This window comes from Cetorhinus maximus, chromosome 2 (genome assembly GCF_964194155.1).
Source record: "Cetorhinus maximus chromosome 2, sCetMax3.hap1.1, whole genome shotgun sequence".
NCBI classification, from domain to species: domain Eukaryota; kingdom Metazoa; phylum Chordata; class Chondrichthyes; order Lamniformes; family Cetorhinidae; genus Cetorhinus; species Cetorhinus maximus.
In genome coordinates this window covers 167,025,917-167,053,107 of record NC_135880.1, presented here as the reverse complement: position 1 = coordinate 167,053,107, position 27,191 = coordinate 167,025,917, and the positions used below count along the sequence as shown (strand labels likewise).

Sequence of the window (27,191 nt, the reverse complement as noted above, 5' to 3'; positions counted from 1 at the left end):
CTCAAGGACCCACAGTGGAGCCATAAAGGTAGATTTTTTTACCCTATCCCCCAGGAGCAGTTAGGCAATCAGTTCAATGAGTGAAGGTAATGGATCTCTACCATTATGGCTGTGATTTCTAGTATGTTGAGTTAATGGAAGTGAACATAAACGAAGCCTGGAGCTGAGGGTATAATAACTGGGTCACTGTAACATGAATTTGAAAAAAGATCAAGAGTTGACCCTGCAGCCACTGAGGTCAGTATTTGCAGTGTGAGGTTTTCCTCAGCTTTCGTGTCTCCGCATGTGTTGTCTGTTGACATTTCCTCTTATAAATTAAAAAGCAAAAAGATTTTATATCAAGAACTCTCATTCCTGGCATAGTGACGACTCCAAGCTCCTCTCTCCAGCATTTGTAACATGTTGAAGTTTGTACTTGAACTGCCTATGTAAACTAGTCATGCTGTAGTTCTATTGCTGTGCCAACACTGGTAGGAGAGTGTAATTACTGCAAGACAAATTTATATAAGCAGTTTCCATTATAAGTATAGAGAAAGCATTTTCTAAACTAAGATATGCCTTCAGGGATAGCATCGAGCAGAGGCCAGGTGCTATCCCAAAATAAATATAAAAAGCAAAGGGGAGAAAAATAACCAAAAAAACAAAGTTTTGGAATGATTTGTTCCATTCTACACTTTGATCAAGGAATACTTTTCAGTTAACCATCTAGATACCTAGCTGCTAATAGTTATGTATCATAAGGAACACTACAATCTAAATCTGCTTATTCTATTAACTACATATAACAAACAAGAAAAAGGATTTTTGACAAGTGAACAATGTTTACCTCCAGACAGCGCAGAGGTGAAGGTATCAGCAACTTCTTGAGAGATGTGTTATCTATCAGCAGCAGTCCTAAGTTTTTAGTCTGCTTAATACTCTCTGTATCACTATGTTGTTGGTGATATTTCGCCAGCCAACTTATAAAGAAATAAATATCTGCATTAAAAGTAAACACCAGATTTAATGTTATGCCACTTACCAATATATTTTGCAGTTGTAGTTTTGATGTTAATACACTTGTCTTAAAATAAATACAATTTTAATTTAAGACGATATTTCCTGATATTAAACTATGTACTCGGTCCGCAGACTAAAGTACCAGGAATAAATGGAAGGAAAATAAAATAATTAATATCAAAGCCTTAGAAAATGTGCAGAGGAGATTTACTAGAATGGTAGCAGGATGAAATTTCAATTTTGTGCAGTGATGTGGGTAGCTGAGATTGTTCCCTTCAGAACAGAGAAGGTTAAGGGAAGATGTAAAGAAAGCGTTCAAAATATTGAGGCGTTTTGATACAGTACATAAGGTGAAACTGTTTGCACTGGTAGGAGGATTGGTGACCAGATGACACATATTTAAGGCAAAAGACCCAAGAACCAAAGGGGAGGTGAAGACAAATGTTTTTACTCAGTGAGTTGTTATGATTTGGAATGTATTGCCTTAAAGGGTGCTACAAGTTGATTCAGTAGAGACTTTCAAAGGGAATTGGTTAAATACTTAGAGGAAAAAACTGCAGAGCTTTGGGGAAAGAGTAGGAGAGCAGAATTAATTGTCTGGCTCTTTCAAAGAGCTGGCACAGGTACAACGGGTGGAATGGCTTCCTTTTGTACAGTATTATTCTATAAAATATGAAAGGATAAAATATTAAAATTAGTGCAGACACGATGAAATAAACGAAACAGGGATCATTTGAAAAAGTTGTCCAAGTTTCATTGTTCTCAGAGAATTCGCAACCTGACAACCCACAAAATGGAAGACCTGCCTCTTATTGGTCGTCACAGTAGAGGATGAGGATAAAATGCCAGAGATGCAAGGAAAACTACAAATAAATCAAGGGGAAGACCTAACTAGATTCAACAGAAGTAGAAACATGATGATGGAGAAAATATTATTAAAGACAGACAAATCTCCAAGGCCAATGGCTTTTATCCCAAGGTATTAAAGAATTGGTGAGGAAATTGGTGCTGTATTTTGCACAATCTTTAAGAAAGTCTCTAGACTCAGGAATTGATCCAATGGATTGGAAAACTGCAAATGTTACTTGATTATTTTAACGAGATAAGAGTTATAGACTAGGAAAGTATAGGCCTACTGGTCTAACGTCAATTGTAGGGAAGCTACGAAGCTCATTCTTATAGCCAGGGTGTTTGCTCATTTGGACAAATATGACCTGATAGGAGAGAGCATGCATTTGTAAAGGTTAAATCATGTCTAATCAACTTAGCTGTTTTTTTGAGAAGGTAATTTACGTGGTTGATAAGGGAATGTCTATGGATGCTATTTATATGGACTTCCAAAAGGCATTCACTAGATTTGCATTAGGGACTGTTCACAGAAATAAGCGTGCATGGAATTGGAGGCAACCTATTTGTGTGGATAGGAAACTGGTTAGGATGTAGGAGACAGAGGGTAGGTTTAAAGGGTACGTGCTCAAAATTAACAGGAAATTACTATTTGTGTTTGGATGGTTCTGTACTGGGCCCACAGCTTTTCACTACATTTATAACTGACTTGGATGAAGGAAGAGAGCCATACATCTAATTTTGTTGACAAATCTAAGTTAGATATCACAGGGAACAGTGTAAATGGAGCAAAGTTTTGTTGGCCATTGATAATTTAGGTGAGTTCTCAAAATTGTGGTAGGTGAAATTCAATGTGGGAAAGACTATCTTAAACCAAAGAAATGCAGACCAGAGTATTTTCTAAATGGGAAAAAGCTAGGAACTGTGGATAAGCAGAAAGATTTATGGGTCTAGGGATTGAATGACCTGTACATATTTCTATGTTTCTAGGCATTTTCCAAATCTAGTTAAAGAATTCCCTTCATGCCACAAGTTTAGATATTTAAAACATTTCATAAATTACCCTATAACATGCCATCCAAAAATCTGTACAGATGTAACAATTAGGTGTATTTACCTCCTGTGCAGTTATAGAGCAGCTCATTCATCCCCAAGAGTCTGCTCTGCCATTCAATTAGACCATAGTTGATCTGTATCTTAATTCCATCTGCCTGCCTTGATTGCATAATCTTTAACGCCCTTCCCTAACAAAGATCTACCAATTTCAGTTTTGAAATTTTCAATTGACCCCCACCTCAGCAGTTTTTTGGGGCAGAGAATTCCAGATTTCCACTACCTTTTGTGTGAATAAATGCTTCTAGGCATTGCCCCTAATTAGGCTAGCTCTAAATTTAAGATTATGGCCTCTGATCGGGGAGGAAACCCTACCTCCAAGAGCTGCCGGCCAATCAATATTACAGGGAGGTGCTTAGATCCTCCCTCGTTGAGATGGTCATTGTCTGGCACTTGTGTGGCATGAATGCTACTTGCCACTATCAGCCTATGTCTGGATGTTGTCCAGGAACTCCTGCAACAATGGGTTGCATTTTCCAAGGAGGTTCTTCTGCCAGCAGGTGGCAGAACCTGGTGGTGGTATTTTCCTAACAGCCTCTTCCAATTGAGGACGGCAGTCCACCTCCATAAGTAGTGGCCACTGCTGAGCAAGAGGGCACCTCCATGGTGAGGCACCTCAAATACGAGGCTACATTTTGTTTTTAAACTGTGCCAGGGCCAGACAGGTAGCCCTGGCAATCAAGGTGGCGGATCTTCTATCAGTGGCACCATAGCTGCAGGAGCAACCATTGCTGCTGGATCCTCCATGGGCCATGGAGCAACCATAATGGAGGGCCGTCCAGGAACCTGCTGGAAGACTGCTAGGGTTTATCTGGTTGTCTCCCCACCATGGCAGCGGCCCTTTCCAATGCTGCCAAAGTGCGGTCAGGCCAGGAGCTGGTCCTTAATCGTGCCAATTAAGTGCCCAATTACTGACCAGCTTCCCTCTTGACACCTTCGGTTGCCATTCTACCAGCCTCCCGCCTCCCGGCCAGTCTTCCAAGGACTGGCAAAATTCAGCCCAATGTCCTGGGACTGAGGTGATTGGCCTCAACAACCACAAATATATTCCTTTGTACTAGGTATAACTCCAGCCAGAGGAAAGCAATTTCCCTGATTCCCAATTACTTCAAATTTACTAGACTCATTTGCGCAACACTCAATCAAATGCTGCCGTTATGTCATAACACAGCCCCACTAAGGAAAACAACAGCAACACACAGAACAGTTTGTTTGACAGCTCTGCAGAAAATCTTACACCTTTCTCAATCACTGACCCAAATTCCATATTTTAAGAGGTATGTACAGTTAAAGTGAAGAAATTCATATTGATATATTACTAAGGCATTGGTGAGTGGTCACTTGTTATGCAGTGCCCTTGCAGAATGTTAAACAAAACCAGATCAAATTAGTCTTATACTAAAATTTTCCAAAATAATTGCACATTGTACATACTATGTTCCTGTTTCTTCAGAGCTTCCAAATCAAGGCTTTCATTTTCCAGAAAATTTACCCGAAATGTTTCAAACATTTCTGCAAATGAAACTGCTGCATTAAATCCTTTCTGAATACAATCCTAAAAAGGAAAAGCATTGGAAAATTATTTAGAAGCAAATCACAGTAAAATGGAAGGGGGTCATCAAAAAAAACTCTGAAAATGTTCACAATTATTTGTCTTCAGTGAAAACAGCATACGCTGGTTATATATCAAGCCTTGTATAAGCATGCTCTTCAATTTATAATGTTTTTGGTTCAAGAAGAAAACAACAAAGTAACAATGGTATTTTAACAGACAAAATGGCCTTGATTTTAACTCCCAGCTCTTGCAAGAAAGCAGGCAGTAGGACAATTAAAGTGAAGTTGGGGTTTAACCACTTCTTTCTTTCCTGATCTGCTAGGCACAATTTTAAATTGCAGGCAGCAAGGACATCCACCCCAAGCCAGCCGGGTCCTCTTTAAATGTGCAAAGGGTGTCATGCAGAGCCATTCCAATGATTTTAAACTGAGAACTGAATGTGGGAGGAGTGGTTGTTTTCCCCATCAGACCAAACCCCAACTTGTCAAGAAAAGGAGCCAGGGCAGAAGAGGCTCAGCAAATTAAGCCTCTATTAATTATTGTTTAGTTCCCTTGTTGGCCAACATTAAGCAGGAGTGCTTCAAGAAACCGTGAACCATCCTAGCCCCAGGCCCTGTCTCTTCCCCCATCAGAATTTCCCTCCCTGAGACATACCTGACCATTGGATTGTTCTTGCAGGTCCCTGGCAGAGGCCTGCTGCTCGCCAAATCTCTTGCCATGCCTGACGACCAATCATTAATTCTTGGTGGATTTGGGTGGAAGTTTGATGGAAATGAGACCTGGGAGCTAAAATCTCCCTGTCAAGGCCCCACCATCCCCGACCCCATGTATTGATCCCACCCAATGTTAGTATCAAGGTTATTGTACCGACCGTGAATTAAAAACATCAGAAAACCATGGTTGTTATGTGGAGTGATATTGTAAATGGGTTCAATAAGATTTTTTCATTTTTCATTTCTGACAAATTATTGCTGTGTTCCTTTAAACTGCCCATGACTAATCCATAATGTTATTTGTTTACCTTTTTTTGATTGTATTGTGTTAGCAAGGTAGAAATTTCTGGTGGTGATGCTATCGTACAAATACTTAACACAATTACACCAATTCTTCTCTTCACTATATTAACAGTGACAATGACCTGTGCTACATAAAAATGTGAATGTCTCCATTAAAACAGCAAGGAGCAGGATTACATTTGAGTATAATGGGCATTAACATTATAACACTGACAGTCATTTCTAAGAAAGTAATAAAAATTCCTGACATTTGGGTAGCTTTATCACTATACTTGCATGTTCCATTGTTACAGGATGTGAGCTAAAAGACTAAAAAATGCACAATGAGGTTAATTCACTGCTTCATTAATTCTCCAGCATTAAATTATACTTTAAAAATGTACAACTGCTACTTAGCCTATCATATTTAATTGCTTAATTAAATAAACAGATGTACACAACTGGTTTACTGGTTCAGAACTTTAGTCTTTGGGATTGTTTCCTTCCTATTTGCTGTTATTCTTTATCATAAATAAGACTCTTGAGTATAATTTGCCATTAGGACAGCAGTTTAATATCCTCACCACTGATGGCACACCACAATATAAAGGAGGTGAACTCTACATTTGAACCAGAAACTAACTTTTCAAAGGTCGGTCATGAAAGCTTCAAAAGCAACAAAAAAGGGCGCCCATCCTGTTGATCCCCTAATGGGCTCAATGGCATTATTAGCACACTGTCAAAGAAAATGTATTAAAAAAAGTAATCATAGATCATAATTCAACAGTTTGGACTTCCTAACTTGAATATAAAGTAGCCTCAACTCGAACCTGTCAAACTCCCACAGGTCTGGTACACAGCACAACAGAAAATGCAAGCTACAGGTTACTTGGTATCTGAATGCTTGGTTATCTTTTCAAACATTATTTTCTTTTGTAAATACCAAGCCAACCCAAAAACATGCATGAGGGTGTTTAGCTAGCGTAATGATACTACAGATTTCCTAACTGATTTATTCTCCAGCAATTTTAATGGGACTGGGAACAGTTTCTGCTTGCATGATTACACAGTTAAATGGGAGACCGTTGTGACGATCTTTGACCCGGGAGCTGTACAGTGAGGAAAATTTGTAATTTCTTTATATGGTCTGTGGAACCTGTAATTGTTTATATGGCGAGAAGGCCAAAAATCGGTTTCACATGTTGTGAATTATAAACCCTGCTCATCGGAATCATCACCCCAGGCTGGATCATCTGGGCAAGTCAGTGTGATTGCACGCTGACGTGTCTCACAGCTGTACATAAGTGACGTGCACCAGGCGAGCTGCACTTCGCTCGGGACTTCGAGGTTTGTTTGCCTACCTTGCTTTAGGCAGCACTCGCAGTCATCAGCACCAGGATTCACAGGCAGCACCACATCACTTTTAGGTGGACTCATGAGTAGGTCTCAACTTACCAAACCAGTCATGAAATGGGGGTGGCTTTTCAACGGCTGCAGGGCTAAGGCTTGCTTGGGAAGGGGAAGAAGTGGCCTCAGGCTTGGGGAGGGACTGCAGGTGAGGGCTGTACCGGGGAAGGGGAGTACCCGAAGATGTGTGTGAGGGCGCATGTTGATCTGTGCAAGTTGCCACAAGATGGTGAGGGCTAAGGAGGCAGTGTCCAGAGGGGATGGGGTCAGAGAGATTTGAGAGTGTGTGTGAGAGAGTGAGTGGTGATGTCCCTTGAGCTGGCAATGAGTAAGATGCCAGTGAATGTGTGATGGCCTTGTGAGTGTGAGTTTAAAATGATAAGACCCTGGCGGCACAGATTAAATCATTCATCCATTTCCTGTACTGGTTGGCCAATGTCTTGTGTGCAGCCTTGGCACTGACCACATTTGCCACCGTCTCCCAAGCCAGACTGGTGAGACTAATGGGCCTCCTGCGGCCTGAACAGGGATAGTGGACATCACGGTGGGTCTCCAGGGCATCCAAAAGGTGTTCCAGGGATGTGTCCCTGAATCAGGGGGCTGCACTCTTCTTGGCTTTTAGGGCCTTGTCTTCATCAGAGCAGTCCTGGGCTACAAGCATTAAGAAGTGTGTTTGCAGCTGCAGTTGAAATGTGGCACCCTGCGTGAGGAAACGGGGAAGTAACAGCAAGGCAGGCAAATCGGAGGTCATCCGCAAGCAAGACGGCATGTTTTCTGTGGCTGCATAATTAAGGAGGTGGGAATGAGACGATACGGCTTGAAAATCCATCATTGTGGCCGATGAATAAAACAACTTTTTTCCTGCACGCTGCCGCACTTAATGCAAATCTGGGGTGATTCCACCCATAGAGAAAGCAGACAGAGACAGAAAGAGGAACACAGAGAATTCTTGTGAGGAGAAGAAGCACATCACTCTCAGGAAGAGGTTTTCTGTTTGGCAAAAAAGGAGACAGGAGCTCCCGGAGGTACTGCGTGAGCTAGCTAAAAAAATTTAAAACTTGAAAAGCTGTGTGAATAGCTCAGAGATGCCAAAGATGTGGGTGTTTCCCTGAAGCGGCCAAATCATGAACCGAGGTGTTACTGGTTAGTAGGTTGGAAAGGAACTCTGGAAAACTACACTACCAAGACTATCATGACCTATGGGAGAGAGGATTCATAGAAGTGTACCTTGCTGATGATAATCGTATCTGTGAAATTTGGGAGGGGTGCAGGTAAAAGCTGTTGCCGTATAGGACTCCTAACCTCCCCTGCATGAATAAAGAACAGCATAATGTGGAACTGTGTAGCTACGTAATGGCACACATGCTGAAGGGGAATGCTTGTGGTTGTGTAAGACGTACATTTATTGTATCGACTTTTAAAAGACTATTTACCTTTTTATTTGAACTATCATTTGCCTGTTAATGCATTTGTTCTGATTTTTGTTAAAGTAAAGGTAATAAAAAGTGAAATCTTGTTTTTTTTTATTTGGGGTCATTATTTAAATTTGGTTATTTTGGTTTACGGTTCCCCCATGGAGATTGTAACATGGAAAAGCTGCCAACTTAATTAAATGGTTTTCACAGCATTGTAAGTAGCATATGAACCACGAGAGATTGTGATCATGTTTATATAAAACACCAGGAGGAGGAATTGATTATGGGTAGTTTTGAAGTGTGATTACATGAACTTCAAACTACATGGATGGATTTGTTTTTGGTACCAGGAACAATATTCATAGCATGGTTTTGAAATTGTATAAAATAGCTTGTTAACAGTATTTTTCTTAAATCCCGTATTCACCTGGCGGTTTTATTTTCATAAGGGCATAAAAACATAAGAAATAGGAGCAGGAGTAGACTATACAGTCCCTTGAGCCTGCTCCACCATTCAATATGAGCATGGCTTCATCTCCACCTTCCTGCCTGCTCCCTATATCTATCAATTGCTTGAGTGACCAAAAATCTGTCTATCTCAGCCTTAAATTTATTCACTGATAGTGCATCCAGAACCCGCTGGGGTAGAGAATTCCAAAAATTCACAACCCTTTGCGTGAAGTAATTTCTCCTCATCTCAGTTTTAAATGATTGGCCCCTTTCCCTGAGACTCTGCCCCCAAGTTCTAGATTCCCCAGCCAGGGGAAAAACCTTTCAGCATCCACCCAGCATCCAAGTATCTTCAGAATCTTGAATGTTTCCATGAGATCACCTCTTGTTCTTCTAAACTCCAAAGAATATAGACCTAATTTACTCAGCTTCTCATCACAGGATGATCCTCTCATCCCAGGAACCAATCTAGTGACCTTCGTTGTACTACTTCCAATGTAGGTATGTCCTTCCTTAAATATGGAAGCCAAAACTTCACACAGTATTCCAGCTTTGGTCTCACCAAAACCCTGTACAACTGTCGCAAGACTTCTTTATTCCTGTACTCCAATCTCCTTGCAATAAAGGCCAACGTGCCATTTGCCTTTCTAATTGCTTGCTGTACCTGCATGCTAATTTTGTATTCCTTGTATGAGTACACCCAAGTGTCTCTGTACATCAACATTTACAAATTTCAAACTTTTTATAAAATATTCTGCTTTTCTATCCTTACTACCAAAGTGAATAACCTCACACAGGCTGCCAACTTGAAAAAGCCCCATTTATCCCTACTCTTTTCTTCCTGTCCATTAACAAAACCTTAGCCATGCTAATATATTACCCCAAGTCCATGAGCCCTTATCTTGCATTTTAACCCTTTTTCCTGTTACTGACCTACGATGATCTCAAGTCTAGTCTCTGCCAACCAATAGCAAGATACAGCCCAGCAGGGAAAGCCTACTCCAAATTCTCCACAAGTGCTGCCAGGATTAGTTAGTGGAAAGTGTGCCAGTGAGAAACCTCCTTTCACAAAACAACATTATGTATAGAACATTAAAAAGCCTCTGCATTTAATGGGACATTACTGAAATCCATAGCATAAAGATTTCAAATCCTTAATAGTTAGGAAAATAAGAATTAATTACTTTGCTTTCAATCATATTTTGCTTCACCAAATGTGGAGCTTCTAGGAATTAATTTCCAATGATTAACTACCAAATCTATTGCGTAAGATAAATCATACCAGTATATTCTTGATGGTTTCATCCAAATACTTGTCATCTTCAAGGATGGCTGCCAGGCTTGGTCCCTCACCACAAGTTTTCTCTTCAATTTTTTTGTTGATAATTGGACTTGTAAAGGCATTAAAGTATGAATCCGACACGAGATTGGCTATTGAAAGAACAATTCCCTGCATTTGTAGAACAAAATCGGAAATCCCAGACTGGCAAAGAAATCACAAAGAACAATGTTAAATAATCCTGACTCGAGTCAAAGTCCAGGTTTTTCTGTTACATATTTTAAATTATTTCTGAAATATTGTTTTTTTTTAGGCTTTTTACAATTGACATCCTAATATCTAATACACGTTCGCTGTCTATGCACACTTCACCTGCTTTAGGCAATTCACCAGCTACAGAGTCAACCTTCACTAATTACATGAATTAATTTTAGAACAATACATAGGGCTGTATTTTCCTGTGCTGACGTGGGCTTTCAAAATGGTGGTAGGACTTAATTCACCTTCCAAACCCATGACTTTTATCACCTCAAAAAACAAGGGCAGCAGTTGCATGGGAATACTACCATCTGCAAGTTCGCTTCCAAGCTACACAACTTCCTGACTTGGAACTATATTGTCATTTCTTCACTGTTGCTGGGTCAAAATGGGTGTACCTACAGCACACGGACAGCAGCAGTTCGAGAAGGCAGCTCACCACACTTTCTCAAGGGTAGTTCAGGATGGGCAACAAATTCTGGCCTAGCCATCGATGCCCACTTCCTGTGAAATAATTGTTAAAAATTTCCGTCACCGGCAACTTTGGTCGGTGGCACGTTGCAAGGCCCCATGCAGCTATTCCAACGGTGCTGGCTCCTTCACAGAGGTGGACATTTCAGACCCCTGCATGGAATCAGGCCAGGCCAGGTTTTGAAGGCACCAGCTCAGAGCTGTAGTGAACTATGGGGGAAACCTGGTCTGGAATCAGAATCCATTTGACAAGTAAATTCAAAAGGTGTTACCAACTTCACATGTCTTAATGAAATGATTTATAATAAGTTATATGCGTTTTTAATACAGTGTTGGTGATAGGACTTTATTTTGAAAAGGTAATTTGACCATTAAGTTGACCAGCACTGTGAGAACAGTAAAATCTTCAGATGCATAAGAGCACATTATCCACTAGATAAAGTGCTCTCTGCATTAAACAATAGTGGAATTCAGGTTTGACTGTGTCAATTGGCCCTTTTGCTTTAATTTTTTCAATGAATTTCAAGTCAGCCATTTGTTTCTCTGTTTCAAAGCTTGAACTCAGCTCTTTGAATGACTTCAAATACTTTAATGCAGCTTTAGAGGTTTTGTTGACACAAGTGCACAATGGAATTTTAATATCAATGCTTGGCTGAGTTCCAAACACATTAATGGATTCAGCTCAGCAGGGGTTGATTTACACAGCTGTCAAGCAGGCTGTGTATTTGTTTATCATAACAGTTTTATGAGCTCTTAATAGGATTATGTTTTTAATTGGATTTTTAATGACTCTTTATTTTGACAGTTTAATGAGCACCTCAAAGACTTATCAATTGTAGTATAGGGATCATGAGTTCTGTACCTAGTGAATGGGCATTGGGGGTTAATGGGGGGTGAGGGCGGGTGAAGGGGTAAGGGCATCTAGAGTGGGTCTGGGGAGTGAAGGGTGATATGTGATATGGGGAGGCATGAGGGTATAAAGGAGGAGAAGGGGATGGTGGGGGGGGAGTGAGGATTAGGGGATTTCAAACTCATCTCCAAAACTGGGTGACATCCCAATAAAACTTTCAGTCTGCCCACCTCCATCTCCACATTGGGCTTACAGAGGCGGCAGCTCCAATTCCAGCCCAGTCTATGCCATTCGACCATGAAAATAGTGTGGGTGGGCACCACTGGCAGGAAACAGGATCATAATGTTGGAAAATGGCCCAACTCCCAAATTCAAGATGAAAATCTGGCCAACAAAAACTTCATTCTGTTTCTTTGCTGATTTTATCAGGAGGAGCTGAGTTGTAAAGGTCTTCAAAGAAGTAAAGGGATTTTTTTTTTAAATCAGCAAAGAAACAAAGAAAGTGAAATGACAAATTCATTATGAAATAAACTGTTAAGGAAAGATTTATGTTTCTCAGGTGACTAAAACTGGTGATATTTACAAAAATGTAGCTGAAAATAAGAACAAAATTAAATCTTTTGGACAAACCTCAAATTCACCAAGTGGGGGACGAAACACCAAATCTTGATAATTTAATACCATGTCTACAAGGAACATTGGTACAAACACTTCACTCTGGACACCTTCATCCTCCAGGTCTTCATCATCAAGATCTTCATCCTGGAAATCTTCAACTGTGGGATTGCTGGCCAATAGTGCAAGAGACTAACGAAGATAAGATAAGTACATAAATATAAAACTATTTTATCATCAAAATACTTCACACAAAAGGACCTGTTTTGAAAACCTCTGACTTAATAATTATTTGGCTATCAATGTAATTATAGTGTGTGGCTGTAAAAGCATTTGGATCTCATGATGTGATACATTCCCTGTTGCTTTTCATATCAAAGTGTATTTAATGATGTGTATCACAATAGTGTGTGAAAACATGGCAGTCACTGGATGTGGTCCCCAGGCCTGATGCACATCATAGAAAATAGCATGAAATGTCAAGATGAAATTTCAGCATGCTCATGTGCAATTAGATCAACTGGATAATAGTTTAAAAGATGTAGGCCCAGATCTTCCATTCAGTGCAGGAGAGGGTGCATCCGACACTGACTGCGATTTAAATTGACAACTTACCAGTTTACGCTGGAGCCTTTGCAATTTCCAATGCAGGCTCCTGGAGGGATGCAGGGGTGAACATAGTCGGGAAGCAAATTGTTGGTTTAATTTCAGCGCAGTCACTCTCCCCTTTTCTCGTCATGCACTAAAGACACATCCCTTAAGGTCTGTCTTCAGTTCACTGGTTTAAAAATGAAGCTGTCAACCTCCAAGCTGCATAGCCTCACCCCACTGACAGTGCTAAACCCCGCTCACTGATGTTCATCCCTCTCCCTCAACCCCCAAAAATGTTCACCCATCCCCACTGCCTGCCAATGTTAAACCCCTCACTCGCCCCCCCCAACAATGTTCACAAGTCCCTCACCAGCGCCCCCCCCCCCCCGATAATGTTTAGCCCTCGACAATGTTCAACTCCTTCCCTCACCCCTCAACAATGCTCACCCCCCTCACTCTCATCCCCTTCGGGGGTGGGGGAGGACGGTTGAACATTGACAGGACAGACGTGAACATTGTCGGTGGGGGGCAGGGCGTGAACATTGGGAGGGAGGTGAATGTTTCTAGGAAGATAGGGGGGTAAACAGTTTGTGAGTGCTGAAGTACTTTGATGGTCCAGCTGATTTATTTAGAGCTTTGCTGGTTTTATACCTGCTATGAAAAGCTTCTAAGTAAATCTGTGTAAAAACCAGGGTAATTATAGTGTAAACAGCCCAAATCTCTATGGTTCTGGCCATCTTATCCCACTATCATTGGAATCACAGAGCAGTCTGGGCAGGGTAAACTGCCAATCAGAACTTTAAACTTCCCGCGTAAGTACCGCAGATGTGTGTACCTCGGAGTTCCTTGGGTCACTGATGCACGTTGGGACCCTAAGTTGATTTGGAGGCCTCTCCCCATAATGGAGGATTTGGGCCATAATTTTCCACTTCTAAAAAAATTTGATCCAAATACTTTAAATGTCTACCTTTCGTTCCAACTCAGCTTCCTTTTCGGCATACATTGTGCTCCAAATTCTAATAAGCTCTTCCTCTGGAATGCGTCTCAGCTTTTCTACCAGGTGATTGAATAAGATTGTGATGGAATGCACTGTGAGGACATGTAACGTGTTCACTATGAGGTAATCAGTAAGGCGAATGAAGCTAGAAGGAAAACAGAAGAGGTATTGAAATTTTGCTTGATTAGTTTATAATGGCTCAAATCTTCAGATCAAAGTCAGAACCACTGAATCCAATGTTGATCAGACAGAAAGCAACCCACATACATGGATACCTTGAAAAAGGCCAGACTTCCAATCCACAGTGCATAAGAACTCCCTCAGCACAGGGATCCATGCAGAGAGTAGCGAAGTGAATTGACACAGAAAACACACCCCTTTTTACAGCACTAGCTGCCATAATGTAAGTTTAAGTGTCCAGTGTGCATGTTGGTGAAAGGGTGAACACATGATTGAGTGAATGGGTAGGGTGGTAGGGTGGAAGATGAGTAGGGTGGTAGGGTGACAGGTGGATTGGGTGGGTGAGGTGGATAGATGGGTAGGGGCCAGTCAGGTCGGTCGGGGGTTAACCATGTCGAGTCGGAAGGGTGGTAGTCAGGTGTTGGAGGCTAGTCAGATCAGATCGGGGGGCAGTCGGGTCAGGTCGGGTCAGGTCGGATCAGGGGAGGAGTCGGGGGATCAGGTCAGATTGTAGAGAGGGAGTGGGAGGACAAGGTGGGGCCTGTTGGGGGTCAGTTGTATAGTTACCCAAGAATTAGACTAGGATTTTTCTGTCTAACATTTCCTGGGTAACTATCCAGGGTAAGTAAATCTGAACTGTTCAAAGATAAAGTTGGAGACTTTTTTTGGAGGGTCCTAGGGAGCAAGGGAATTGTCCAATGGAAGTTCAAACTTCATGGGAAATTTCCACAGAGTCAATGTGTCGGAGCATCCGTGGGGTCCCAACATGCATCTTGGGTCGTATGTCCAACAATCTGAAGACCAGAAGACCTGGCCTGAAAAGTAAAACAGAGCTTCTATAAGTTATCACTGACCAGGTTAACCTCCTGCAGTGAGACCTCTTATTTGCTTGTCCTGTATAGTTTATTTTGTCAGATGTCTCCGTAAGGATCTCAGTGGCAATAGTGGAATGCACAATATTAGTATCACCAATGCCTGTAAGTCAATAAAATTTTTATTTTCAGCAATGTGCATGATCAGAAAAGTTATACACTACAAAATTAAGCTGCAATTTTCAAAGTTACATAAACAGATAAAAATTCATCCCAAAAGCAGCAGCAAACTTCCTAAGAAAGTTTTCATAAAAGAATGCAAAATAGTTTATTTATGGAGCAGATGTAGTCTAAATCATAGACTTAAAAAAACTATTAAGGCTTGACAAAAATATTCATTGCCAACATAAACTCACATTTTTATAAGAGCGGACATGAGAATCATAATTTAAGTAGGCTGTGGCCTTCATTTTAACACACTCACTTGGACAAATAAACACACTTGCACATTGCATTCCAATCAGTACCTGCACTCTGCATCTCAGACAAATAGTCATCTGGTATAAACCCAGCTTCCAGTAAGGCTGTGCAACAGGCAATCTTAACCGTTTGTTGTGCAATTTTCCTGAACTGGGCCAAACGCTCAGCACCCTGTAGAACCAAAACAACACATGCTTTAATTAGTTCCATGATTACTTGTGTGGATAATCAAACTTCACCTGAAATAGCTAAGCCTCAAACATTCGACACCAACAGACAATAATCCATATCATAACTTTGACCTACATAAGAATTACAACGTGAAAACAGACCTCCACAAGGCAGTAGTCCTGGCCTGTTCATATATCAATTTTATCACATTTTCTCCAATCAGGTGTGAAGATGGATGTTATTTTTTTAATATTTTTGGGAATATGGTGGTATTCTGTAGAGAAGGCTGTGTGTTTGTGTGTGTCCATGGGTAATTAAACTGGGGGAAGGTCAGTAAAGACAGCTTGTCTATGGGAACGGAGAGATGAAAGGTAAAGGTGCGAGATGCATGCATTCGTAATGAGATGCTATCATGAAGTTGGAATTACAAGTTAATAGGTTGGGTTTTAAAATTTGCATTAGGTGATAGGTAAGGACTTGACTTTTCAGCTGCTAAATTTTAAAGGCAGTTTAAGGGAGTTTTACAACTTACAAAGGTTTTATAAGTAAACAAGGGAAGGTTATTAAAAGGAGGCGCTGTTTCCTCAGGGGCAGAGGCCCTCAAGGTGGACCCTCAGAAGGGAAAGAAAGCAGATGGCCAGAAAGGTAAACTCCTGGGTGGAATTTCCCAGCTCCCCACCCCGCCTCCAGAAATGACACACATTTGATTGTGCTTTGACACAGGGGCTTGGATGTCAATGCATGCTGCCAAGTGGTAGAAGTCTCACTCAGCACTATCAGACTGCATCCTTCAGATTAAAGAGGAGCCCAAACTTTCAATCGTGGTATGATAGCTTTGGGGGCTCGCGGGGGGTGGAGGGTGTAAATCATAAACTGAACATGCCAACTGCAAAGTGTAGACCTCTTAGGGCCATTAGGCAGATGTATTTTCGCCCTTGGCCCCTTTCCAATTGGTTCCTTCTGACCCTCGGGACAAAAAAGGGACAAAGGGTCTTTGCAAGCCAATCCCACAATGGCCCAAATCATGATTGTACCCTCGCATAAATGCACTATGACAGTTAAGACGCCACATTCCCTAAGTCGGGCTTTGATTGTCCCTAACATGTCTCAGCCATACCTTCCTCTCAATTTGGAAAAGCAGAAATTAATTGGGTACCCTTCAACTGACCCACGATGGTCGACTCCTCCCACAAGCCCTGAGAGTCCTCCACTGCCATTTTTTCCATACTGGCTTTTCAACCACGTCAGTGGAGCAGCTTGAAAAATGGCAGCGTTGAGGTTCTACAACCAGGCCTCCACCCTATGACCATCAAGATCCTTTCCATCTTGCTGGGCGATTTCCCTCTCTCCAATCACTCTCCTTCCTCCCCCTCTCATCCTTGACCCCATCGTTATAGTGATTGATATCCCAGTCCACCCCACTGAACTGTTTAATATCGATGTGCCGATGCCCCATGTTGACCTGACCCCTCCCCATTTTGAGGCCTTTTGCAATGTCACTTACAGAGACTCACCGCCTCCCTCATATGAGACCATTGAGTGCCTGCCCCTACATTACCTCTTCCCCATCTACAGGCTGCAGATCCCTCCCCTGACTGTGACTGTGCCATCTGCAGCCCAGTATGAAGCCAACAACATCCAGGCCAGACGTGTGTGAAGAAATGACCATGCCCTGCACAACTAACAGAGGACTGACAGGTCCTTCCCCTCCCTGGACTGAGAACAGGACAGACGTGCCAAGCATAGCCCTCTAAATTGTAGCATGGATTGGGCCACACCCCCCACCACCCACCCCCCCACCCCAACCCCAGCCGTCCCACTGCTTTTGAAAGGTAAGCCTTCACTCAGAGACCCCCATGCCTCCCAGCTGGTCTTGCCTGTGCAGGCTGGCACAGAGTCAGAGCAACCGCGAGCACAGTGCAATGAAAGGCGAACATACCTCGAGGTCATGAGGGAAGTGGTGCTAGCCAGGTGCACATTATTTATATCCAGTCGTGAATCACGCTGGTCTACTTAGCTGCTGGTGTGGCCCTGTGATCTGGAGAGGGAGCGTGAATCTGGTGAGCTGCCATTTTAATGAGTATTCATGATATTTAAGTGAATGCAAATGCAGTTCCCGAAATGGCGCAATGGACTACCGGACCCACCATGAAAGTAGAGAGCAGACTATCACAACCATTTTTTACATCAGCGGGAAACTGACTTTTGGCCTTCCTCCACATTTTCCCGCCCTGCCCGCCATGACCCCCCCCCCCACCCCTGCCATGAGGACAAAGAGATAGTTAAGTAAATTATATTGGTATTTGTAAGTGTTAGGAATGAGTTTTAGCTTTAATGTTTAAATTTGATTTGTATTTCTGTATCTGTGTTTTAAGAAAGGTCAAATGGAGTTTCAGATTCACTTTAAAAGATGCTTGCATTTCTAAGGAGGAGGTTTACCACCCCCTAAAGAGAAGGTAAACATACAAGGGTAGAAAAATTGGACTGTTGCCTAGCAACAGGGGGCCCGAGAGGCAGGTCCCTCCCACAGACACGCACACATACAGACACACACAAGAAGAGAAACAGCAGTTTGATTTGGAAGTTGTTGGAGTTCAGCTGGTTTGGAAGACAGCTGACAAACAGAAGCCACCTAGAAAGGTGACAGATCTAGCTACAAGCTAAAGTTGGTTGAAAGTAGCTGCCAGAGAGAGACAGATAGCTAGTCCCAAGCTAAAGAAAAACCCCAAAATCCAGGGGAGTGGAAGAGGGGAAAGCCCAAAGCAGACCTTCTAGTCAAAGATAGGACAGGAAACTGGAAAATGTCCTGTGAAGTGAAGTTAAGAGTGAGGGGCAGAGAAAAAGGCTCTAAGTGACATATTTTAAGAGACAAAAGCTGCAGAAAGCAGGTTTAAAGCAAGAACAGCTTGCAAGAGGCAAGAAGGGCCAAAGAGATAACTGAAAGTCTGTAATTCTTTGCTATTGGCATGTAAAGCAGTAGTGTACTGTTAACACTGAGTCGGCGAGGGAGAGTGTAAGGAAGACAGATTAAATGTGTGTGGTGACCCAGGGAAGAGGAACATCAGAAAGAGAGTTTGAAACCCTGGAGGTGAACCCTTGTGGAAGGCATCTTAGAGAAAACGTTGGTTTGGGTGAAGATTCCACACCGAAGTCTTAGAGAATGGAGATTGGAAAACCTCGTCTGAAGGAATTTGGTGAGACTGGTTAGCTCATGGTGTGACAAGCGTCTGGGGGGGCAGTTGAGGGGAGATCCATAACATCTGGTTGAGGTGGCATCTGTCACTTGGTTTTAGAGTGTGGTGTGTCTGACAACAGGGTGCCTATTGGTACATGGACTGTGTACTTACTGTGGACATTAAAGTATAAAATAGCTTTTGTAACTTGTGTTATCCTTGCAAATCTGTATATATCTGTAAAGGTATAGTTGTGGGTAAAGGAGTATTGTAATATAGTTCATCTTTTCTTGTTGAACAAATGTTTTATTCTTTTGTTAAAAGTTCATCAGCTGACTCCTGAGACACTGTCCAGTAGCTACTCTCTACGTATCTAAACAAACATGTAAATGTTAGGATCTATCAAGCTGGGTTCTACTCTGGGATCATGCTTGTCCAGGGGTAACCTCAGCTGAGATCGTAACACCCCCCCACTGAAGGGAACGGAAAATCCCACCCCTGGAATCTGGCTCTGAGGACCCGACAGCTGTGTCAGAAGTTCAATGGCCATGTGAGTGGTTCATCACATAATATTTCCTACCCACCACACCACCAACCTCTCACACTGCTCAATGCAACACACCCTCATCACCCACCCAACAGCGCTCCCTGGCACTCAGAACTCAGGCCTAACATTCAAATGCTGTACCTCATCCTCATACATGATTACTGATGGCAGCCTCACAATCACCACTTCCTGCCCACGCATACCTTGTCCTTGGTTAAAAGAACTTGTCCTCCAAACTACTTTTGCCAAAATTTGTCCACCCTGCATTCCATGGCGGGGAAGGCAGAAATTTAGACTCTGCAGTAGCTGTGTTTTAGGTGCTGCGCAGCCTTCTAATGCCTAAAAATGGTGTCCAAGATGTGTGCTCAACTGATGGAAAGTGCACCAGATACCATATTGATAAGAGTCTGTGTGCACAAACTGACCAAACATCCGCAGTATGCAGAGCAAAGAGATTGTGATGTCAATCAGTAAGCAAAGCTAATTTGATGACAGTGCTGCAATTTATGAGGTCCAACCTATGCCCTATCTTAACCTTATAAAGCTGAACAAATGGCATGAAAGAGTAGCACTATTTAAAGGGATATGAACTACTTACAGGGCTAGTTAATAGATTATTTCTCCTGGTTGTTAGTGCCAGCTGTGTACATTTTTGGTGTTTTCCTATACTTGCCTAAGTTTCAGTAGTCTATAGGGAGCGGCCTGGCTGATCCTGAAGTATCTTCTTGTACATTCAAAAGCTTATGCTCAAGTTGCTTTCAGACATGGTTGGTTTGATAGGCCTTCGTCTTGGAATTGAGCACGACAAGGAGAATGAAAAGAAGCCACGCAGAGCAGGACAGGCTGTTAGGAGGTGGAGGGAGGAGAAAAGGGCTCTCAGCAGGAGGTCATATCCACTAAGGGTTTTCATGGCACAATTCTCTTCAGGCAACCTCAGCAATGACCTATAATTGAGATGTCTTCACTTCAGAGGTCATGAATGAAGTGTGCCAATGCTGCAGCCACAGCTGTAGCTTCAAAGAAAGTCAAGGACCACATTGTCTTTGGATGCCAAGGTGACTGTGGTTCTGAACTTTAATGCATTTGGTTCCTTGCAGGTTGCTGCTGCAAGTATAAGCAACATCCCACTGTTTGCTGTATGCAGTTTCTGTGGGCCTTTGTCTCACCTAGTGTGCCTATGAGGTATTTTCCCAATGGCTGGTGCATGAGTGGTGGAAGGCTGCTGACCCCCCAAAGGAAAAGATTGAAGGAAGCCTTGAAGGCAACCTCAAATAGCCTTGGGTCGAAAAGGCCCAATTTCCATTGTATTTTCCCCCATCCACCATTTCTGTCAGTTGTTGAAAGAACAATATAAGATCTAACAAGTATGATTTTCTTTTCAGAACTCCCAATTGCTGTTCTTTCATGTGATAATTTATCCATTAATTTGTTCCCATGTAGCTACTACCCTTGTCCTACTAAGTGCTGGAGGTTGTGAGTTTGAGGGGTGCTACCTCAAAGCCTTGATGACTTGCTGCAGGGCATCCTGTATTTAGTATAAATGCTCAAGGGAGTGAATTTTCAAACTAAAGGATGAGGTGCCAATCATGAAGAATTGCCACACTGGAATTCCTGGCCCAAAATCTGCTTGCTAATCATTCATACTCCTTTTGCAGGTCTTTGATCCTTTCCTTTTTATATTTTGATTTCCAATATGGACAACAGTGACTAACTGCTCCACTCCCTTTCCATAATATTTTCCAAAATAGTCCCTACCCAAGTAGCTGGGAGGCAAAAATGCATCTAGGAAGCTTGGTGTTATGAAAATATAATAATTTTCATAATATTTTTCTGGTTTGTTGTAAAATAGGTTTATGGGTGTAAGTGTAGCTGGTTCTGTCTATGTGATTTAATTACATTTGGAGTCGGGTAGACTGCAAGCTTGAAATTATCAAAAGAAGCTAGGTGTAGAAATGTACTTGAAATACTAATGAGTATACATGGATGCTGTCTTAGCATGCAAGGTGTGAAGGGAATTTTTTTTAGAAAAGTGAAGGGATTGTTTGGATTTCAAAGGGATATTAGTCTGCTTACAACTAACCACGTAAGCAAGGCTAAGGATTGTATTTATTTTTCCCAAAGGTTGTTGACAATATTGGCAACATGAAAGTTTTTTATATTATGGGAAAGGTACAGTTCCAAAGACATATAGAACAATGGAGTTTACATATTAAAGAGAGAGAAACATATGTAAAGGAGAATGAAAGGGTATGTCGAGGCCATGTAAGATTTAACAGGTGTGTGTGAAACAGCCATCGGGAAGCCTCCAGCCATTTGTGCATAAGTCTGCTGTGTCCAGTAACTAAAATTGGAGAAAACCATTTGGAATTCCACTGTCAAGTGGGTACTGTGTTAATTTGCTGGATTTTTTAAAAACTGAAATCTATTTTGGGCTGTTGCCTTAAAGGGGGTATGTAACTGGGAATCAGGTTAATTAGGAATTTTTGGAGTTGTTATATTAAGTAATTGGAGTCTTATGTATGTGTTTGAAATCTTTTATTTTGTTAATAAATATTTTAATTTTTAAAATCTCTAAAACTTTTAGTGGACTCATTACTTCTGAATTCAGTGCACACATCTCGTAATAAATACAAATTGCAAAACCGTTGTGATAGCGTGGCCAAGTTTCCCTTGTGGATTTGGTCCACCTGGCACACATCATCTGCCAAGTCATAACACTTAGTCTGAACATCAAAAGATAGCACCTACATAGACTAGTATTAACTATTTTAGAAATAACATTTCAAGTTTGTTATATATTACCTCATCAAGCTGTTGGAATTGAACTGCCTTGAACTCCTCTAGGGTGTACGTGTGTCCTCTCTTAATATTACATAGGGCCATGTCACCAATACGGTAACACATGTCACTGATGTTGAGAAGAGCAGGCCTCAATGACTTTATGGAAGAAAAGCACAAGATATTTTATTACAAGCCCATAATAAGGTCATCAACTATTATTTGAACGTTTTGCTGGGCATTTTGCATGCTATTATTCATCTATTTTCAATATGGTAACTGAACTCAAACATCAGTTTAAAAAGGTAAAAAGGGATTCATTTTTACGCTACTACAAAAATACAAAAATATAAACTTTTTTCCCTCTAAAGTTTGACATTTGAAAATGCTTTGATTACCTTAAATTATTGTATGTTATTAGCCATTGCATGAATACAATTACTACAGGTGGCAACAGTAACAATGATTCGCATTTATATAATTATACAAAGGAAAAATATCCCATGGTGCTTCACTAAGGTACAAGGAGAAATATGAATGCCAAGCCAAAAAAGGAGGTATTTGAAGTGAGAACAGAAAGTTCAATCAAAGAGTTGGGCTGTAAGCACAGTCTTAAATGACGAGATAGAGACAGAAGAGTGAGGGAATTCAAGGGGTAAATTCCAGAGCAAGGAAGGCAAACAAGGAAGACCACCAAAAGTGGTGTGAAGAGTGGAGGAGAATACAAAAGAATTCAGAGAAAGGGTATAGCACTGGAAATGGTAAAGGATATAGAGTAATTTAAACATATTTTAGGAATTTTAACTTTGAGGTTTTGGAGGACCAGGAGTCAATATAGATCAGTAAGGATAGGGAGACAAGCAACTGAGACTTGGGGTAGAATCTTCGGCGAGCGGAGACAGGGTCCACTCGCCAAGGCGTAAAATGATATGGGGTGACGTCGGGCGTGCGTCCCAACATCACCGCGCGTCATTCAGATTTCCGACTCGGCTGCACGCCCGCTGAACTGTCAAAGGCCTATTAAGGCCTTTTAACAATCAATTAAATCATTGACCTAAGCTGCCCATCCAACCTTAAGGTTGGCGGGCAGGCGAAGTGCCCAGGCGGCCTTCGCATTTTTCATGGAACCTCATCCACAGGCGGAGTGAGGTTTCATGAACGTTTTTAAAATGTTGGAAAAATTTTTATTAACATTAATGGACATGTCCCACCTCATGTGACAGTTTCACATGAGGGGACATGTCCTTAAAATTTTTTTCTCCCTTTATTCAATGTTTTATACATGAAACTAATCTCCCTGAGGCACCTCTGTGCCTCAGGGAGATTTCTGCACACTTTCACGCACATGCACGAAAGAGCGCACTCTCCGACAGAGCCTCCTCCCCCCGCCCGCACAAGGAGTGCTCAGCACTTCCAGGTGCGCATCACACTGAGTGGGCGTTAATTGGCCTGCCCATGTAAAATGGCGGCACCCAGCCACGCCCGCCCTGCACAACCCCCCACCCCCAACAGGGAGAAAGTTTTCCCCTTGATATTGGATAGTATACCAGCAGTGAAGCTTTGGATGAGATGAAGTTAAACAAAAGGTGAAGAATAGAAATTCAGTCAAAAGAGCATTGCATTAATTCAAATAAAAAGAGAAAACACTAAAAATACTCAGTCACAGGTCAGGCAGCATCTGTGGAAAGAGAAAGGGGGTAAATTTTCCATGGCTCATGTAGATGGGTTCAGAATCAGGAGGGGGCAGAGAAATGAGAAAAAATGCTGCCAGACAGGTATGCCGATGTGTCCTGCCTCCTCCCGCTTTTACCGGCGGCAGTTTGTATTTGCTGTTGGCAACCTGCCCAGCAACAGCAGGAAGCTCCATCGAGCTAGTTAACGATTCAATTATCAGCCATTTTTCCAAGACAGTGGAATCTTCCCTGCATCCTATGGGGAAAGGAGCTTCACTGAATCTCTGTCACCAAGCGGACAGCAGCAGAGTGAGCCCTCCCAGTGGGGTGGGTGAGCCTCGCTATTGGCTAAAATTTTCCAGGCTTTCTGAGACTCTCTCCTCCAGGCTTTGGCTGCATTGGAAACAGCAGTACCAAAGGGAGGCAGAGTTTGGAAAAAAAATTAAAAGGGCGGAAATCCATCATCCAAAAATTGGAATTCTGCCAAATGGCAGAAATTTTACATTCCTGGAAGCAGGGAGGTTACATTAAAGTTATATAGTAGCTTGGTTAGACACACTAAAGAGCACTGTGCACAGTTCTGGTCTCCTTTTGACAAACAGGGCAAATGAAATGCAGCTGAGCTAACTGGGGTTGGGGAGGAGGTGGAAGGAGTGTTTGTTTCCTTTTTCTATCTTTTTCACCCAATAGGAATTGGTTTTTGCTCTACCACAGGGAAAGGAGCTAGCTGTTGGTGAGTATCTGGTAAGTGGGTAAGTTCTATTCTATGCCTAAGGTTTAATATAGTACATAAATTGGTGGTAAAGTTAATAAAATATATAAGAAAGCAACATAAATAAGTGATTAATATAATTAAGTAATTATTTAAAATACATTAAGGATGGCAGGACAGGTGATGTGTCAAGGCTGCAGCATGTGGGAGCTCCTGGATAACATTGTGATCCAGGGCAAAAACGGCTGCAGTAGTGTTTGCAGCTTGAGGAAATTCAGCTCAGAGTCATTGAGATAGAAGCTGAGCTGCAGACTCTTCAATACATCATGGAGGGGGAAAGTTAACTGAATGCTTTATACCAAGAGGCAGTCACATCACTTAGGATAGGGTATTCTCAGTGGTCAGGGACAGGAGGGTGTCACTGTGAGTGAGGCAGGGAAGGGGACCAGGAGTGCAGGAATGTGAGCCTCTGCAATTGTCCAATAGGCTTGAGGTTTTCTCAGCTCATTTGGATGAGAGAAGGGGCTGCAGGGTGGATGAGCAAACTGACCACGGCCAGGAAGCCATCCAAATGGGGAGGGCAAAAAGGAATGTAGTGCTAGTAGGGGACAGTATAGTGAGGGAGACTGACACTGTTCTCTGAAGCAAAGAACAAGAGTCCAGATGGCTGTGTTGCCTGCCCAGTGCCAGGGTTTGGGACATTTGCTCAGGGCTGGAGAGGAACTTGCAGTGGGAAGGGGATGATCGAGTGGTTATGGTCCACGTAGGTGCCAATGACATAGGCAAGATGAGGAAGGAGATTCTGCAGAGTCAGCACGAGGTGCTAGGTGCCAAATTAAGAAACAGAACCACAAAGCTAATAATTTCTGGATTATTATCTGAGCAACATGAAAATTGGCATAGGACAAATTAAGGTTAGAGAAATGAATGAATGGCCCAAAGACTGGTGAGGGTGAAGTGGATTCAAGTTCGTGGGGCACTGGAAAATGGGAAAGTGGTATCTGTACCATTGGGACAGTCTACACCTGAACCATGCTGGGGCTGGTGTCCTCGCGAGTCACATAACTAGGGAAGTAGAGAGGGTTTTAAACAGAAAAGTGGGGGCAAAGGATCAAATTTTGGAAGATGTGGTAAACCGAAGAGTAGAGACAAGGCAAGAGAGAATGGTATTAACATGGGAAATGATAAACAGACTGGGACAGGAAGGGACAAAGAGTACAAATCTAAGAGTAAATCAGCAGATAAGACTACACTCTACAAAAATAACAAAAGGACAAAACTAAAGGCTCTGTATCTAAATGCACTTAACATTTGAAATAAAACAGATGAACTGATAGAGCAACTAGAAATAAATAGGTACGATCTGATAGCCATTACAGCGACATGGCTACAGGATGACATAGATTGGGACCTGAATATTTAAGGGTACATGGCATTTAGGAAGGACAGGAAGTGAGGAAAAGGTGGAGGGGTGGCTCTGTTAATGAATGATGGTATTAGCACATTAGAGGTGTATGACCTAACTTCAGGAAACCAGGATGTAGAAGCGGCTTCATCTGAGATGAGAAATCATAAAGGCAAGTCACTTGTGGGAGTGGTGTACGGGCCTCCTAATTATAACTACATGGTAGGACAGAGTATATAAGAAGAAATAATGGGAGTTTGTCAGAAAGGTACAGCAATAATAATGGGGGATTTTAATCTCAGTATAGACTGGAAAAGTCAGATGGGCAAAGGTGGCCTAGAAGTGGAGTTCATAGAATGTTTTCGGGATAGTTTCTTAGAACAGCACGTTCTGGCACCAACCAGAGAGCAGGCTGTACTTAGACCTGGTATTGAGCAACAAAGTAGGATTAATTGATAACCTCATAGTGAAGCCACCCCGAGGTAGCAGATTTAAAAAGAGCAGGAGCTGAGAGTCAGGCCGGACAGATAAAAGAGCGGGAGCTGGACTCGGGGCTGAAAGCAGCGCAAATACATCATGATTCAAAAAGTGACAACACAGGGGAGGCAGCTGATTGGTGAGTACTTCTATTTCTACTTTCTCTACTAATGAATCTGCTGCAGTCCATTAGTTTAAACAAAATAAGGTGCGGACATTGGACTGTAGTGGGAGTGTTTGGAGTGGAATAAGGCCCCTTGCATATTTAGTATTCTTTAAAGGGAGTAACTAATGAATTTAAGCTAAAGGGAAGTCATGGCACCAGAGCTCGCACCCATATAATGCTCCTCCTGTGCTATGTCGGAAGTCATGGACACTTCCAATGTCCCCGGCAACCATGTGTGCAGGAAGTACGTCCAGCTGCAGCTACTGGCTACCCGCATTTTGGAGCTGGAGCTATGGGTGGATTCACCATGGCACATCCGCGATGCTGTGATTATCATAGACAGCACATTCAGTGAGGTGGTCACACTGCAGGTAAAGACTGAACAGGCAGAAAGGGGATGGGTGACCACCAGGCAGAGTAGAGGAAGGCAAATAGTACAGGAGTCCCCTGTGGCCGTCCCCCTCTCTAACAGATATACCATTTTGGAAAGCAGCAGGATCCAAGTCCATTGGACCATGGGTGGCTCTGCTGCACAAGAGGGGAGGAAGAAGAGCAGCAGGGCTATAGTGATAGGTGGTTCAATAGTAAGGGGAACAGACAGGCATTTCTGCGGTCGCAAAAGAGACTCCAGGATGGTATGTTGCCTCCCTGATGGCAGGCTCAAAGACATCTCAGAAAGGCTGCAGGGAATTCTGAAGGGGGAGGGTGAACAGCCAGTGGTCGTGGTACATATTGGTACCAACGACATAGGTAAAAAATGGATGAGGTCCTACAAG

The 27,191-nt window shown here is 42.3% G+C and overlaps 1 protein-coding gene across 1 annotated transcript in view; it reads right to left on the bottom strand.

Annotated features, from left to right (window-relative positions):
• Nucleotides 1-27,191, bottom strand: part of dnah6 (dynein, axonemal, heavy chain 6) — a 424,069-nt gene that overhangs the window by 378,665 nt on the left and 18,213 nt on the right. Inside the window, exons 3-10 of the mRNA XM_078570618.1 lie at nucleotides 22,007-22,141; nucleotides 15,361-15,484; nucleotides 14,876-14,996; nucleotides 13,812-13,986; nucleotides 12,269-12,445; nucleotides 10,063-10,263; nucleotides 4,393-4,513; nucleotides 827-978 (exon numbers count right to left, since the gene is read on the bottom strand). Of these exons, the coding sequence (XP_078426744.1) occupies nucleotides 827-978; nucleotides 4,393-4,513; nucleotides 10,063-10,263; nucleotides 12,269-12,445; nucleotides 13,812-13,986; nucleotides 14,876-14,996; nucleotides 15,361-15,484; nucleotides 22,007-22,141 (1,206 nt within the window). The remainder of the gene's footprint in view (nucleotides 1-826; nucleotides 979-4,392; nucleotides 4,514-10,062; nucleotides 10,264-12,268; nucleotides 12,446-13,811; nucleotides 13,987-14,875; nucleotides 14,997-15,360; nucleotides 15,485-22,006; nucleotides 22,142-27,191) is intronic.